Consider the following 16,372-nt stretch of genomic DNA (forward strand, 5'->3'; position numbering starts at 1 on the left):
TGTGTATGTACGTATGTATGTATGTGAGCGTGTATATATAGGCATATACACATGCAAAACTAAAAAAAATTCAAGAGATTTGGACCCCCTCCCTCTCCCCTCTGCATGACTACATCAGCAAAAAGATGGCAACGTTGATTTAACTGATATGAACAGCATCGAGCTTGGAGCACCAATTATGACGGCAGTTCAACCCTGTCGTAGACGCTATCCCCAATCCCATTTTCGATCATTAAGAGGTCATACGTTGCAACACTGGCCCTTACTGATTGTAATGATTCGACGGTCGGGCTCTGACAGCGGAGGAAACCAAAGGGTGGCTGTGCCCTGCAGGGGGCTCCCATTTGGTTAGTAGAATTTTCATGCCAAGTAAAATGTCTTGAATCAATAAATAAATCCTTCATAATGCTTTGTTTATAGTTATATAACGTTACGGTACAGTTCCAAATTCCTTTTTACACAGCATGGCTTGTTCTCTGAACTGCCAGGCGATGCTCGTAGTGTTCAAGGTCACTACTGCGAAAGTAGTTACCGTGCGCTCACGCTAGGTACAGATCAGCGCCTCACGCGCGCGAAGCACGGAGCAGGGGCGTATTCGTTGGCTGACATAGTGTGTTAGTTCAGCCCGTCAGCGTATTCACGGGTACGCCACGGCGAAGTGGGACCACGACAGCTGTGCCTTAAGACTGTTGTGCAAATTTTAAAAAAAAGCTCGTCAATAAGAATGTCAATCAAAATGCAGAAAAAAGCCAGGGCTAGAACAACTTGCGTCACTAGTGCCTTTACTAGCTGCATTCCACTATGGCCGAGCAGAAAAAGTATAAAAGGACGTCCCCTGCTTATTGTTCAGTCCTCTGAAAGGAATCGCCAGAGAAACACCTCCAGCTGCGCCGGTCTTAGGAAAAGGGAAACTATGGCGCGTCTCTGGATTTTCTGCTTTCTCTTCAGCTTGGCGATGGTCGCGGTTTGCGAAGACCCCAGCACGACAACTGAGCCTGGTGCCGCCAACACAACGACCCCCGCTGCGAGCGCAGCCGCGAAGGAATCGTCACACTGTGATTGTGAGTGCACACCCGCTCAGCACAGCACAACATAGTTCCTGTTTCAGCAACGATAGTCTTATGATCTCATCCTATAGTCCTAAATGAGGTATGACGTACTCAACCTAGCAATCAAGCAGACATTAAACACCTTCACGAAGTCTCTGTTTTAGTGGCGGCACATAACCGTGGTGACGCCTTTTATACGTTAAGTGTTTCGATTAACTCGATTAGTGGCGGCAGTTTGTAGAATGTCTGCCTAATGTTTCAGGCCATTTCCGACCTTCTTTAGGGACTTATTATACGTATCACAGTCAGTATGCTTCACTTAACATGACACTTTTTTTAATGTGCTAAGCATATCTGCGTTTTAGGTAATGTCGAGTCTCGGAGGCATTTAGAATACACGGAAGGCTTTGGATTGTTTTAGAAATTTACCTAACGTCGTAGTTTGTATAGCGATGAAAAAAAAAGAATGAAGTGAAAATTCACAAGTGCGCACCAAATTTTCTAGCAGGCTTGGGCTCACATATTTTCCTGAAATTACCTGTTCCAAGATCAATCAACACACACGCCCTTGATATTCCACAGAAATGTGCTAGTCCTCATTATAAATGGAGCAACGGGGTTTGTCAAACTATCATGCGCTGAATTTACAGCTAAAAGCTGATGGAATTTCATCTCTGCGTAGAAAGGTTGAGTAGTTGCACTCAGTGCTGGCATTAGGTAAAAGAAAAAACTGCGAGGCTCCTCGCTTCTCAGAGCGAACGAGCTTCATGGACTAAGCCGAGCTGAAACCACGCTATCGTTGTTTATCATGCAATCCACGGATAACGTGGTAAATCGTGGCTCGCACAACCAATACACATTGAAGTTTCTATGCTCCACAGTGCGGTATGTGCAGACTATATATAGTGATGTTACGCTCATGAACGCTCCTGTGACGTTAAACCGTGACACAGGGATAACTGGAGATAGCTGACAGGGGTCTTCATTCTACGTCGGATATAAGTGAACTGAAAAATGTGCCTCAACATACGACACGAATGTACGATGATATTTTGCTATGCCTTACCATCTGCTTTCCACTGTGCCATTTTAACTACCTTAAAATTACAGCCAGTTCGCCCTGACTGCCATTAGCTGCCGATGTTTCACCCTGACTTTATGGTTACACAAGTAAGAGTGACTTATAGTCCCTAAATGCCCTGATTCACCACCAAAGCTGTGACCGAGTCATAACAAAACACTCGGCTCAGCGGTGGGAGGTGGGCGGGACCGTACTCTGACCATGTACACCCTTTAGGATGGACAATGGCGTCGCAGGGTGCGCACACGCTACGCCGGGAGACCGAGGTCGTTGTGGTGTTGTCTGCCAACAATGACCATAGAAGCGCAGGTAAAGCCGTGTGTTCTGGCGAGCACTGCACGAGCGCTAGATGGAGGACGCAGGTGGTGAAAGTTCGGGGGCGTTCATCCGTCTAGCGTGTAGTGAGGTGCTGCGGCAGTTCGTCCTGAACCACCGTCCGCGACTGCCGCCGTGACTGCACGGCGAAAACATCACGGAGTAATTCACCCGCAAGGGTGGGCCGCGGTCTCTTTTATGTGTTAATTGCTTGTCTGTTGCTTTTCAACTGCTAAATTTACTGTATATTTTGCTCATTCAAGCTACTTCTCAGGGGTACGTAAACTAAGTGCACGGCGCGACGGCGAAGGTCGCGACGTCCGTGATTGCACGGCGGAAACAACGCTGGATACTTCACACGCAAGGGTAGTCCAGGGTCTCCTTTTAGGGACACCTGTATGTTTTATTTTGCTTGTATTCTAGTTTATTCAAGCACGCATTACCTAGCCTAAAAAGACAAAGGAGAGATTAACTCTGCCTGAGTAAGGTGTTTCGCTGCACAGTTCCCAAATTTCTCATTGCTAATACAATCTGATAATTATGCAATCTTCATAAGTTCTTTAGCTGACCTTAACATACCCGACAGAACGAATAAAAGGGTGGGTAATAAAGATTTTGTAGAGGCACGCAATCAATGTGAACGCACAAGCTACGATTTCGTAAGCTCGTAAAGTCTAGTTGACCTTAGATAGCTCAATTAGCCTTTCGTGGTCTTGTGTGTATGTCTATTCTCGATCAATGCCTACAGAGTAAGTGCGCGCCGCATTCTTACAATACAGTTTGTGAGCGTAATCGGACCCATGTCATGTGAGTTTATAAAGTACAACCGTCCTACGCGTACGGGCGCCACACCACGAATAAGTCATGGAAGCACGTATACGGATCTGTGTCGGCAGCGAGGCAATCATTCTCAAGCCTTCACGCGCACCGGCGCTTGCCGCAAAGTGAATCCTTGGCAATGCATGTGTGACAATTTCGACAAGGTTTCTTCTACAGTGCCGAAATCGACTCTGACGAAGTCTATTTAGTCCTCTCGTCAGAAGATTGCACTCCAGGCAAGAAGCATCTGCTTGGCCTCGATGTATGACCTCTAGTGATCCCCTCATATTCTTGAGTAGCACGCTAAGACAATAGCAAGGCAAACGTTACCGTGCCCATTAACTAATCCCTGTCTCACTTATTCTAAGGCCCTGCAGCAATTAAGAACTCGCTTTTTCTCTCTTTCTCTCTCTCTGACGCTTCTGGTTCACAGGCGAGCCGCACGACGAAGCCCGGAGACAAATGCGACATTGCAGGCTGAAGTACAAGTCCCCCACAAAGACCCAAGCCATCAAGGTATGAACATCCACGCTAACCGAGATGCATGCTACGAAATGCTCTTAAGTAATGGGCATTGGTGGCAATACTGAATGGGCACAGCCTAATAAGGGGCAGTGGTAACGCAGTTAAAACGGGTACGAACTATCCCTTCAGAACCCTTCATGCTTATGATTGATTTAGCGAAAAAAAAAAAAAAACTTCCCGGTATGATATGACGACCTACCACACGAATAAATCTCGTTGTGGCACGTCACATGCAGCGTCACAAATATCTCAAAGTATGTTTTCGCGTTTGAGCCGTCTTGGAGAAGGGCAAGTACTCAGAACTTCCTATATTGTGAGTACTTCGTTCCCTTAGAATGACCGTTCTTAGAACCACACTTCACAATACTCAAGGAGACGCTGACAAAGTTGACGACATCGTTGCGAGTTAGTGAGGGATGTTCAGTCTGGCGCTCAGACTTTCATCCAGCTAGAGTTACTGTATATGCTACAGCATATACAGTAATTCTACATCCAGCGGCTTTCCGAGCATGGTATAGGCGTCCTCTCACAGTGAGTATCATATAGTGCTGGACCTTCTACGCTTTTCATTAGCAGCGTGACATCGATCATAGCTGCAAATCTCGCGCGGCAAGACGTATGCTTCATGCTGTGTTTTTGCCTTCTTGCGAGAGAAATTACGCAGACTTCCAAGGCATATGCACGCTGTAAGCACCACTGCAGTGCGGTTCCGTTGACGATGCATCCGCAGAGCCGCATATGTAGATTTTTCTCACAGCGTTACAAAAAGGAACACCTGCCGCCACGTTACATGCGCGCTTCTTTAATTAAAGAACGCGCTGTCTGTGCCCAGCAGTTGTTTCGCGCATTCTGTATACCAGCATGGCGCCCGCGCGTATTGTACGTGTTTGGAACACTGTCCCAGGACCGAGTTCAAACGCGATGAATGCTTCGCCCTGCAAGCGAAACTTGCAAGTTAGCATTTTTTTTTCAGCGCTACAACTGCGTTAATATAACCGAATCAGCAAAAACGACTCAGCTTTATGCTTCAGCTAACGCTGTCATTCATTTCAGTACAAATGATTTCCTCAATATCTACGCAAATGGTTCTTCTAAAGATGGCTCATGCTTTTCAGAGAGATATTTTTTTTTGTTGTTGTTGTTATGGCGGGCACGTACAAGGTCAACAATAAACATAATTATGAAATATTTGTCAATTGACTACACCAATTTCGATATTACTCTACGTAGGCGTTTGTGGACAATCGCGGACCAGGACGAATTTTAAACAGCCGTGCATACCACATACAACAGAGAAGGTTCCACGCTGCTGAGCTCGAGGCGCGGGCTCGGTTCCAGGCCAGGACTGCCGCATTCCGACGAAGGCGATATGCAAGAACACCCGTTTAGCTAGCTTTAGGTGCCTGTTAAATAACGTTAAGTGATAATTATTATTATTATCAGTAGACAATCGACAGCACGAAAACAACGAAAGTTTCTTGGATACGTCTATTGCCTTCCGATATGATTGTCGTTAAACCTCGCACTTGGAACGCTATATACATTTGCACTCCGAGGCAGGGGCATTGTCACAAGGACAAACGAGCACCCCCTTCCCCATGTGACGTACAGCTGATTCCCGGTAGTATGCCAATCCAGAAGCTGGGCGGAACTGATAACAGCTGCACACCATGTTGCCGGCTGGCACAAAACGAGGCCGGCTTCCGTCAGCGTTCCCAACGCAATCGGCATGAGTCACAACGTTTGCTTAGCTTTATTTTGAAACTCCGTGTTCTTAATGCGAAACGAGTGAAATGGGAGCGATCATTTCGATTTCGAAAGGTTTATTGGTGGATATCTCAGGACAACATCTAGAATAATCCGAGAAAATTGGAGCAATCATTGAATAGCGTTGCATTCAAGTACCGGATACAACTGCGTGTCACAGCCAGCAACAAAATTTTATTTTTGATTCACTCGTGGACAAATATTTCTGCGCCTGTACTGTGTCAGTCAAAACGCTCAACTAGTGCAATCGCTATTTGCGTAGCCTTCGTAGTAAAACTATACTGACAGCCTTAACTTTGAAGGACGTACGAAAGAATATGGCAGTGGAGATAGGATAAACAAAGAAAAAGAAAGCACCTGTCGAGAAATCATAGCGCTGTTTCTGTATGAACAACGCAAACACCGCCACTGTAACTAGCTCACATGTGCACAATGCCTGCTATGTAACAGCTGGTGGATCCACGTTGACTATTGAGGTTATGTGCTATAGGTACCCGTGCGCCGAAGAACGTAAATCGCTCATGGTAACAAAAAGGCCTAAGTCCTAATTAAATGCTAAGAAGCAATGAAGAGCATCGCAGTATGAACTACCCGTATATTCTACCTATGTCACTTATCTGCTCCTCAAAGGAGGCCTCCAGTGCAACCAGAATTTGCGTAACTAATAATAATAATATCTGGGGTTTAACGTTCCAAAACCACGCTATGATTGTGAGAGACGCCGTAGTGGAGGGCTCCGGAAATTTCGACCACCTGGGGTTCTTTAACGAGCACCTAAAACAAAGTACACGGGCCTCAAACATTTTCGCCTCCAATTTGCGTAACTTAACTACAGCATTGCCCTCATAGTAAAACTAGTTATAGTTCTTAACGAAAACGAAAATATCTTGCGGAAGTTTGAACACATGCTATTAAGAATAATCATACTTGTTTAGCAGCCGCCATGGCAATACGGTGGTATGGTGCTCGCCTGCTGAGCCGAAAGTCGTGGGTTCAATCCCGACCGCGGCGGTCGCTTTTCGACGGAGGCGAAAGTGCTCGAGGCCCGTTACTGTGCGATGTCAGTACACGTTAAAAAACCTCAGGCGGTTGAAATTTTTCGGAGCCCTCCGCTATCGCGTGCCTCATTTTCTTAGCATTATTGTCTGTTAGTTCCCATTAATATTGTGTCTAACAAAGAAAAAAAAGAGCCCTTAAAAGTCACCTTCTTTCCTTCATAATAGCATCGTGGTTTTGGCACCTGAAGCACAAAAATATTATTAATACGTGTCGAACAGGCGGTTGGCCTCATAAATTAGGTCATCCTAATCTACAAACAATTCAAAAGGAAAATTAGGGCCTTTCGACTCCTTTCGATAGGAACTGCAGGAACCTTATCTTGATAGACGATGCCAGTTCGTTTCTGTCGGAACTATTACATTAATAGCCAAAGAAATACGTTGTGGTCACCTGCAGGGCAGCGTTTTTGGGCCCGTTGCTCTTTAATTTATACTTCAATGATATCGTTTCTATCTCTGAGAAGGCCAAATTTATTATACTTTACGCAGACCACGTCGGCGTGTTTATTGCGCTTGATTCAATTATTCAAGTTCAGTTACCATGGCGAATAAATGCTTGAGTATTCCTATCTATTGGTCCAAAGAAAACTGAACATAAATTCGGACAGAACAAAGGCTCTAATTTTCCGTACCAAGTGTACGTTAATTAAAAACTTCCACGTTTAAGTCTATAAATCCAGAAGTTGTGCATGCGCTAAAGGTGTTTCGAGTACGCTCCACAAGTATTACGCAATGGGACGAAAAGGTGCACATTTTGCTCCAAAAACTCATAGTCGGTGAATCGAGACGGATACATTTTACCTACCTCTGTGAGTGAAACTATTAAGGCGAAAGCCTTAGTCAAACGCGAAAGGTTACCGTCAGCGGCGTCGATGTCGACATGAACGGTGCAAAAAGTCGCGTGGATGCAGACGACGCCATCTGTGCAACCAACACGGCGTCACACCTCGCAAAAATTGGTGACTTCATCCTTATGTCACATAACATGATGTCACATGATGACGTCACCACATTACACTGTCGCCTGGTAAAAGGTGGGCCGATCCCAGAGGCATTGCAAAACCACGTGATGTGCAGAAATCTTCAAGGGGGAAGAGGGTAAGGTTATCGTATCAGTACAATCGATCTCGAAGAATAAGAAGATAGTTTTCACCTGCGAGGCAGCGAGAGGCGGCGTTGTCGGCGCTTTGCGCAGCGCCTACAGGTGCACCACCATGTTTCTTCTTTATATGCGCCTTTTGCGCATGAATCGATGCTGTGCGGCATGGCAGCCGCTGCAAACACTGAAGCGAATGTCGCTAGGTACTTTATATCGAGTCATGCGGACATCTTCCTCCTCTCCCCCATACTGCAGCTGCGTAAAGCCGAGCGCCAGGCGTTCATCAACTGCACGGCCGAGCACGCCCGGGACATGCACGCCGTGGAATACGTCGAGCGACTCTTCGACGACGTACCCTACCGCAAAGAGGTGGGGCATACATGACAACGCAGGTATAATTGATCACATTATTTATCGTCTCTAATGGAATGGCGAGCTTCCATAGAGACGCCGTAGCAGGGGACGTCCCGATTGAGTAACCATTACTGTTTGCGCAACGATGTTCGTTTGGCCAAGGTTTTCTTAACTTGATTTTAACCGTAACGAACAATGATTTGAATTGAAAGTTGCCATGTGCGTCTCTCCTTGAAACAGACGACTATACGGACATATTTTCTTTTGTTTTTGTTTTTACCAATGGACATTCGTAACCATTTGCTTGTCACCTCGTGCTGTATTGACTTCGCGTTGAAGATTAGCTAGGAAATAATAAGACTGCAATAGCGCCCGCTGGACTCGGCCTTTGTCCCAGTACAATGTTTTTCCAGTGTCTGTGTGGCGGCGTCATATATTTTAAAGTACACCTCTGCTTCATCATTCCTTCGTTCTTTCCTCTTATTCGAGACCGTTTTGAGTGAGCATATCAGGCACATTTGTAAACGAGTATTAACGGTGGAAGTTGTGAGGTCCTTTTTAAAAAAAAAAAAAATGCGGTGCTGCTTAATTGATGTTAAAGATGGCACTTGAAGTTGACTTCGAGCTAGCTGCAAGATTTTGACGGCTCTGGCATGATCCACGTGTTTTGATCGCGGTGGAAAGGAAGAGACTAAGCATTATGTCAGGCGGCTAGCTATAGCCATCGTAAGAAAACTCCCAGTGAGACTGTTACTTCCCTATTACCATTCGGTGAATCTTAGGAAATGCGCGCACTACGCGCTCAATTTCTCAAACATAACGCCGTGTACGCTGTTTGTTCCGGAATACGCTTGAGCACTGCTGAGCACTGGAGCACAGCCGCCACTAACTCCAGCCACCCGCGCTTATCAGCTGTCACACTCGATTCCTTTATTTCTCAGCCTCGGTTCCTTGAGCCGTACCTGTCGATGGTTATAGGAGACACTATATCTTCTAAGCTTGCGCGTGATCCTATAGGTGATAGGAGCGATACAACGACGATAGAGCGGCTCAACAGAAAAGCGGAAGACGAATCTAGCATAGCTGCGTGGTGTGACCAATGAACACCGCTTGCCATCACGCGCCCTTCCCATGATTGCTTCTCACGTCCTTCCCATCATCCTTACTTCTTAAGCGTTAGAAGCACTGTGGCGTAGGGTGCCTTGATGCGCGTTTTGTTGCGAGTTTTGTCCAGGGTGAGGACATCTGCGGCGTCTACTGCGGCGCGGCTGCCATATTTTAGCCCACGGCTTCTTACCGGCGTCTCACCCCTCTACGGCAGCTGCGCTGAGAGGCACGAGACGCGGGGCAAAAAATGGCGTCGTGGCGGCATCAGCCCCTTCAAAGAATGGCAACACCCTAAGGGGGGCGCACACATCGAGGCACACTACTGTGGCGCTAAAAAGGGCGCCGTCTTTCGCAGAGGGAGACGTCACTCTGAACATGACGGATACAACGAGAGATGACAGATGGAAAATAATAATTAAAAAGCAGAAAAAAATTGTAGTATAATGAGATGAAAAATCTTAGAGGAAAAAAATGCGCACGCTGCAAGCACGTTGTCCGGCGATTGAGTTTTCGTGTGCAATGGTACGTAACAATTCAAAGTTTCGGGCGTTCAAAAGATCCTAAATAGCTCCTCTAAACGTCATCCTCAGTTTTTCTCCCCCAAATGAGAATCTCCTAATATTAAGCTAAATTTCGAGGTTGTCACGTGTCTGGTCATCCTGTTCTTTTTCTTTTGTACGTGGGTGTGGTTGTACGGATCTGAGAAGTCCCCGCCATCTATGGCTCAACATGTAGACGTCACCAATGTCGGCACTCCAGCAGGCGCGCCCCTGTTAAGCCTCTTCTTTACTACATTTCACTCGACACACCTGCGACAGAAAGGAGCGGACTTGGAGCTTGGAAAGACACATCGGAAGTAAATATGCTAACGAAACAGAGGAGATGCACACCAAGTGGTCGTACATTCGACGTGGTGCTGTTTCTCTTTGCAGGTGTACGACTGCTACTACAAGGAACGCAAGGCTATAATGGTATGCAATTTCTCTATTCTCAATTGACCGAACACATATAATTCCAGCACAAGCTGCTGCTGTGCGCAGTTAACGCCTGTGTTTTCTGTCAGTCGCAGTGTCATTCAAGAATGGCATCTTTTTTTTATTTTTTATCAATTTCGAAAGCCTGCCCTTAGGCATAGTACTACGCGGTGTCATAAATACATATATAAATTAAAAGTGAGCGACGTGGAACGGTCGTTTTGTGCACTCGAACCATGTCTTGCCATCTTTGTGGAAACTGTTGAGAGAAAGAGGTTCAAAAAATCGAACGGTTGAAATGTGTTACAAATATGTTAAAAATACTGTGATCACGCTTGCGCGTTCTTCGCGGCAAAAGATCATCCTTTTTTCCATGAGCAAGCTTAATAGCACTAATGACGTAGGTGTTAATGCCATTAATGAAACAGGAGCAATATGGACATTCTTATTACCAGATAATGGAACTGTGTGTTAAGTGTAGACCGAAGCCATTGCATCAAACTTGCGAGACACATAATCAGCTGGTTTATCCAAAAGACCGAAGCTCTTGTTTGTGTTAAATGTCTTCCTATACCGTTATAACGTAGAGAAGGTAAAATCTCGGGATCATATCTAGTGTGTCGCATTACTTCAACGTTTTGCCCCACTCCTAATCAATCGAAAGGACGTAATGTCAGACGAGGTTTACCGTGAGCGTTCTCGAAGAAAGTTCTCGCGGGTTAAAGTATAGGGCAATATTTGGTGTAAATTTAGATAACTTCAAGTCGCGCATATTTTTGAGAAATGACGTATCGAAACAATAAATTAAAACTCACAGGGTCCCTTGTGATTCCGCCTCAGTCGCCTCGAAGGAGAAAGCCATCTTCTTTTTCTTCTAAGTCGATGTACTGAACCTCCCGCGCCCCCCTCCGAAAGCTTTGTGCAACTAACGTGGTTTTGCAATGCCTCCAGGATCGGAGGCATTGTAAGCTTTCTGCACCTCACCTTGTTTTGCACTGCCTCCGGGATCGGCCCACCTTTGACCAAGCAATGACGTCATGATAACGTCACGAATTTTGGCGATCTGTGACGTCATGTGGGGACGTCATCACGTGATGATGACTTTCTTGCATCATTCGTGTTGACACCGCCGACGCGGGGCGCCGGTCAATTTTCGCGTTTGATGAGGCATCTAAGGCGTTGGCCTTAAATGCGAAATTGTGCTGTTCCTTCCACCTCTCCCCTAATTATGAATGTGCGTGCTTTAGGCACAAGACTGCCCCACCAGCACCACTTGACGATTATTACTTCAAAAAATGCGAAAAGCCTCTGCACATTAATGCATGCCCATGCAATTACAATGCCCTTCAGCGAAAGTTTAGATAATAGAGGCAATTCAATATTCCTCAATCATTTTAAAGGATTCGTGCACATGAGGGATCGGCCAAGACTCTGACGATATCGAAAGATGATTCCATCTCCCATCAGCTTTTATCGCTTTTGCTCATCGCAGCTCGAGAAAGGCCTGTCACCCGAGCTGTCCAACCGGTCGTACAGGGTGAGTGAAGTATACATTACTTTATCGGCCTCGAATATGTCCGTCAGGACGATCAGCGATTTGTGAGGTACTAGACGCTATGCGGCTGTGAAAGCCTCAACGCTGCGGTTGGCAGCTATTCTCTGATACGAAATTTTGATTAAACGGCTTACCAATGTGTTCCTTAAAATATTAATTTTATGCAGAGGAGCAGGTGTTCGAAGCGACAGCTTGTTAGTTTTGCGGATGACGGGGTTGGGCAAGGACTTGGATGAAAATGAACAAACACTGGTCGAAGTTAGGGAAATATTTGTGCTGCAGTTGCCTGACCATTGTTTAAGCAGCTTACTACGCGACAAACGAACAAACGCAGGAACAAGCTCAGCGTTTTTCATTGTCAACTTTTGTGCTTATTTGGACGCCCAGGTGCGCGCTGCTTGCACAGTCGATAAGATTAAATTCTCGTCAACGCTTAGTGTAACGTTTCTATTAAGGAAGTCACTAAACACAATCACAGACACGAACACACTAAAGCGTTCTGTCACGAGTTCTTATCGTGTTAGGACCTTATACCCCTGACACCCGGGCAATAGTAAAGTACTTTGAGGTAAACCCCTTTTGTCGCCTAAAGGGACCATTTGCAGAAAGGAGCTGTGCCGATGACACACGGCACCGGACAACTGCTTTAAGTGGTTCCTCAGAAAAACGCTGTAGAAAAAAATGGCGCTGTTTGTGCAAGCAACAAAATAGGAAATGTATTCAAAAAATGCACATGTACATCATATTTCGCGATATTAAAGCATGAAAACTTTTTTTTTATTGTCTGGCGGCTTATAACGCGCATACTCGCAATTTCCGTTCATTTTTTCCGTTTTTAGCAGCAACTTAACTTCGTCTGGCAACTATGAACAGTTGTTTTGCTGTTCCTGCTTTTGCTGTACTTTTTCTTGACTGTGCGAAGGCGAGGCGTGTTTCCTCGTGGTCCTGTTATGAATCAGCGAATGGTGGCATGGCGGTTTTCTAGTGATGTGGTGCAGGCGTTTGAAAGTATAAACGTTCGCTTTTCGACAAATCGTTCTACTGCTGAAAATTAAAACATTTTCGCTCGCAAAAAAAAAAAAAAACTCACTAGGCACCTTAGTGTTGCAACATGTTTTCTTTTATTCATAAATTCTGCGCACTGTGTGCGAGAGTACTCCCTTCCTGGCCGAAAAGTAGATGCGCGATCTGCCTTTCCGAAAAGGATCGTTTCTGGAAGGGAGTTACTCCTTTGTCGTGTGTCACTGCGCTCGAACGCCTTTCCGGAAGATGTCCCCTTTTCTAAAGGACTTTAGAGTGGCCGTGTGTCAGGGGTATTACTTCAGTTACCGCTGCTATCAGCGTCGTGAAACTCTTTATCAAGAAGCACAGATGTTTGCGTCAGTTTGTGCATCGTCAAAAGTTTAAACAGCGTAATACAGAGGACCACAACAATATAATATGCAACAGCGACAACTTACAACCTGACGAAAACTATCGTGAGTTACTGGGCTGCACATGATTTATAGATGATAAAAACTTGACCGAAGATTTTTTTTTTCTGATCGATAAAATTTGGTCTATTCTCTGCGATCGTGCAGCCAAGACGTATATTTCTCAACTCTCAGCTCTTTGCTTGTTTTCTTTACAGAAATGTCTCGCCGACGCCATGAAACTCAAGGGCAAGAAAATATGAGAATGCAGGGACAAGGTGGTCAAGGCGGGGTTCGACATTTAGCATGACTTTCATTCGGATGGCTTTGTTGTTGAAGTTACGAGGTGACGTCAGAGGCTCGTAGGCTTCTTCACTTCTAGGCTCAAGAGATCGAGGTCCCATGCGTCGAAACAAAACAACGCCACGTTCACTTCGTCACCTGCACTCTGCACCACGAATGGAACAAACTCGTAACCTGCACTCTTGTAATACAACGTAAAAGAATCTTAACATGCACGTTTCATAGTATTATAACTAGCGGCACCTCTCCTGATGTCTGTCGAAAATTTGGAGCAAAAGGCAAAACAAACTACACAAACTTCGGTGGGCAAGGTGGCTTCGCGGCGGCGCTTTACAGTCGTGCACAGAAGCTAGCTTTACGGGAGTACGAGGGGAGTTTATACCTATAGCAGTCAAACAGGTGGGCGCCCAGCTTCCACATTTTCTCAGAACTTGGAAACCCAGAACACAACGCTGAGAGGAGGAGGGGGGGGGGAGAGAGAAGTAGCAGAGAAGAGGGGTGCTGGCAGCCGTAGAAGCTGTGTATTGAGGGAAGTACGCAAAATAAATCACTCTTCTGATCAAAGTTTGCAGTTTATTCATTACGCAATTAAGATTCACGTATACTGCATATCAAGCGTGAATTCAGCCGGCATTCAGCTGGCAGAATGAGCGCCCACCTGCCTCCCCGTAACTGACTTCTCTGAGCGTAACAGTGATCAGCATCGAGTGCAACTGCGGCTAACAAACCAGTAATCACTGCAGCCTGCGCCTAAGCTTGTGCGTTCTTGTCCCATCGTCTAGCACTTCTCCGTACTAACAGCGAAATGTACCAACCACCTCAACTGTCAACGCCTCAGAAACCAGGAACTTTCGCTACGTAAGACAAGCACCGCAAACGGCTACGGATAGGATCTGAACATGTGACCATGGGTTGTATCCGTAACGCTTTTCTTCATTATTATTATTCTAAAGTTTACCAAACGGAGTACGCAATCAAATATATAAATGGAGGCCCCGTTTCCATGATGCACCTCAACAGTACTCGCAGTATCGAAAAATGTCGTTATCGCGGTGAAGACAAAGGATGGTAACGCTAAGCGCGGGAGAAATGTCACGGAACACACACAAACACTTAGCACTGTGGTCACACATTCGATTCTCGTATATGCACAACTTGTCAAGGACGCGCACCAACTCGCGAACTTCAACAAACGCCACTTGAAATCACAAGCAAATGTTTTTTCTAAACGCACGCAGTCATATAACTTAACCTTGTGCACTTGGACACGGACTATATATGTTCATGCACGCTCAGGTAGAGAAGCATTCCAGGCAGATAGGTGTAGCTGGCACACCACCGTACAACTCGGCACCTGCAGGTGGGCACATTAATCGTGCCCGCGTTCTAGAGAACACTGTCAATTACATCCACCTTCAACGGTATATTTGCAACTTTGAAACGTGATCAGGCGCAAGAAGCAACATTCGCTTTTTATTCGGATTAGCAGCATAATGCGGGAATGGTCTGTGTGGTGCACGTACAGATAACGCAAATGTGCACGCACCAACTGTAACCTCGCATGTCTGGCGAGATGGAGCGGTCGAAGCATTGTTCCGACGAAAAAAATTGGCCGCGTATCTGCGTGCTTCGCTGCAAATGTCGTCTAAAGACGATAGAAGAGGCGCTGCGTGAGATATGGACGCCATCTCGCAATACGTCGGGAAACATGAGTGCTGTGTTGCGGGCGCGTGGCGGCGTATTATGATTTCCTGGCGCGGCAGCGCACGCGAGAGAGAAAAAAGAGAGAGCGAGGAGGACGCCAGCGGCCCCTCGACGAGCGCTTGCGCGCTATTGGTTCTTCTCGTGGGGTCACGTGGCTGGGCTGGCGAGCACGTTTTCGCATATAAGGGAACCAGCGCTGGAGTTTCCGCAGCCGCCCTGGCGGTCAAAGTGCGCATACTCCAGCCGCTCCCGCGGACGAGAGTGGCGACTGGTTGAGGCGATGCGGGCGCGTATCGCCGAAACAAAACAAGAGGATGCTGGCGGTACTGTTGCGCATTCAACTGCCACAATACGTACAAATGAGGGAGGACGTATCCTTCTATGTTTTTCCTTCTAAAACGTATGAATATGAACGGATGCGGCGTTGCATCCCGGCAGTCAGGCGAGCACAGTATGTTCTTGCTCTACTGTCTAGTGGCGTCGGGCTGATTCCTAAACCGCATTGCGCGTGTCTGTTAGATTTATTCGATAGTAAGGGCCACCAGTGGAAACCGGGGCCAACGAGAGGAATTTAATCGGTGTTTTGTCGTAAAAAAACGTACATATTATGCAGGATGCAACATATGTAACAATTTTTTCATCTGACCACCACCAAGTTCATTTCTGATGCCACCGCGTGCAATGAATGATACGATAGGCAGGTAGTCTGCATCATTTGCAAACAGTTACGCAGAAGGAAAGCTGCCTGTCTACGAGACGTGTACGGGGGCACGTTCGCGCCGAAGTCGCTGCAAAGTTATAAGAAATACGCCCGCGATGGATGCCTCCGTTGAACTTTACTTGTGCTACAGACAGAGTTGTCACGAACAAATCAGCGGACTACTCGAAGCTTAGCTTACTGGAGTCAGCCGGTGCGGTAAAGCATCTTTGTGTATTGGCTGCCGCGGCGAAGTGCCATCGCAATTATATGCCTCGCTAGAAAAGGGTCAAATATCTTGGATTTTTACTCGCCGTTAAATTCGCCTAACGTACTGTGTTAGTTTTTTCGCTTGCCTGTGCCTGCTTAGAATAAACGTGTTTGATCAACATAGACACTTGCTATAGCGTTTTACGTGCCAAACAAGGTATGATAATGAGGCACGCCAAAGTGTGGGAATCAGGATTATTTTTGACAACCTGGGGTTCTTTAATGTGCACATAAATCTCAGTACGCGGGTGTTCTTTGTATTTCAACCCCGTCGAAATGCGGC

General features: G+C 46.2%; 1 protein-coding gene across 1 annotated transcript; it reads left to right on the plus strand.

Annotated features, from left to right (window-relative positions):
- The first annotated feature begins 854 nt into the window (after window positions 1-854).
- Window positions 855-13,879, plus strand: LOC119384992 (uncharacterized). The gene is made up of 6 exons (XM_037652580.2): window positions 855-1,061; window positions 3,698-3,780; window positions 7,969-8,082; window positions 10,107-10,145; window positions 11,641-11,685; window positions 13,334-13,879. The coding sequence occupies exons 1-6, from the start codon at window positions 914-916 to the stop codon at window positions 13,376-13,378; spliced, it is 474 nt and encodes a 157-aa protein (XP_037508508.1). The 5' UTR covers window positions 855-913; the 3' UTR covers window positions 13,379-13,879.
- The last annotated feature ends 2,493 nt before the right edge of the window (window positions 13,880-16,372 follow it).

This window comes from Rhipicephalus sanguineus, chromosome 3 (genome assembly GCF_013339695.2).
Source record: "Rhipicephalus sanguineus isolate Rsan-2018 chromosome 3, BIME_Rsan_1.4, whole genome shotgun sequence".
In the NCBI taxonomy this organism is placed as follows: Eukaryota; Metazoa; Arthropoda; class Arachnida; order Ixodida; family Ixodidae; genus Rhipicephalus; species Rhipicephalus sanguineus.

Excerpts from the sequence above, each read along its gene's own strand:
- LOC119384992 (XM_037652580.2), top strand. The coding sequence starts at position 914 with ATGGCGCGTCTCTGGATTTTCTGCTTTCTCTTCAGCTTGGCGATGGTC. Across the intron at positions 1,062-3,697 it reads GGAATCGTCACACTGTGATT|GCGAGCCGCACGACGAAGCC; the intron begins GTGAGTGCACAC and ends TCTGGTTCACAG. Across the intron at positions 11,686-13,333 it reads TGTCCAACCGGTCGTACAGG|AAATGTCTCGCCGACGCCAT; the intron begins GTGAGTGAAGTA and ends TTTTCTTTACAG.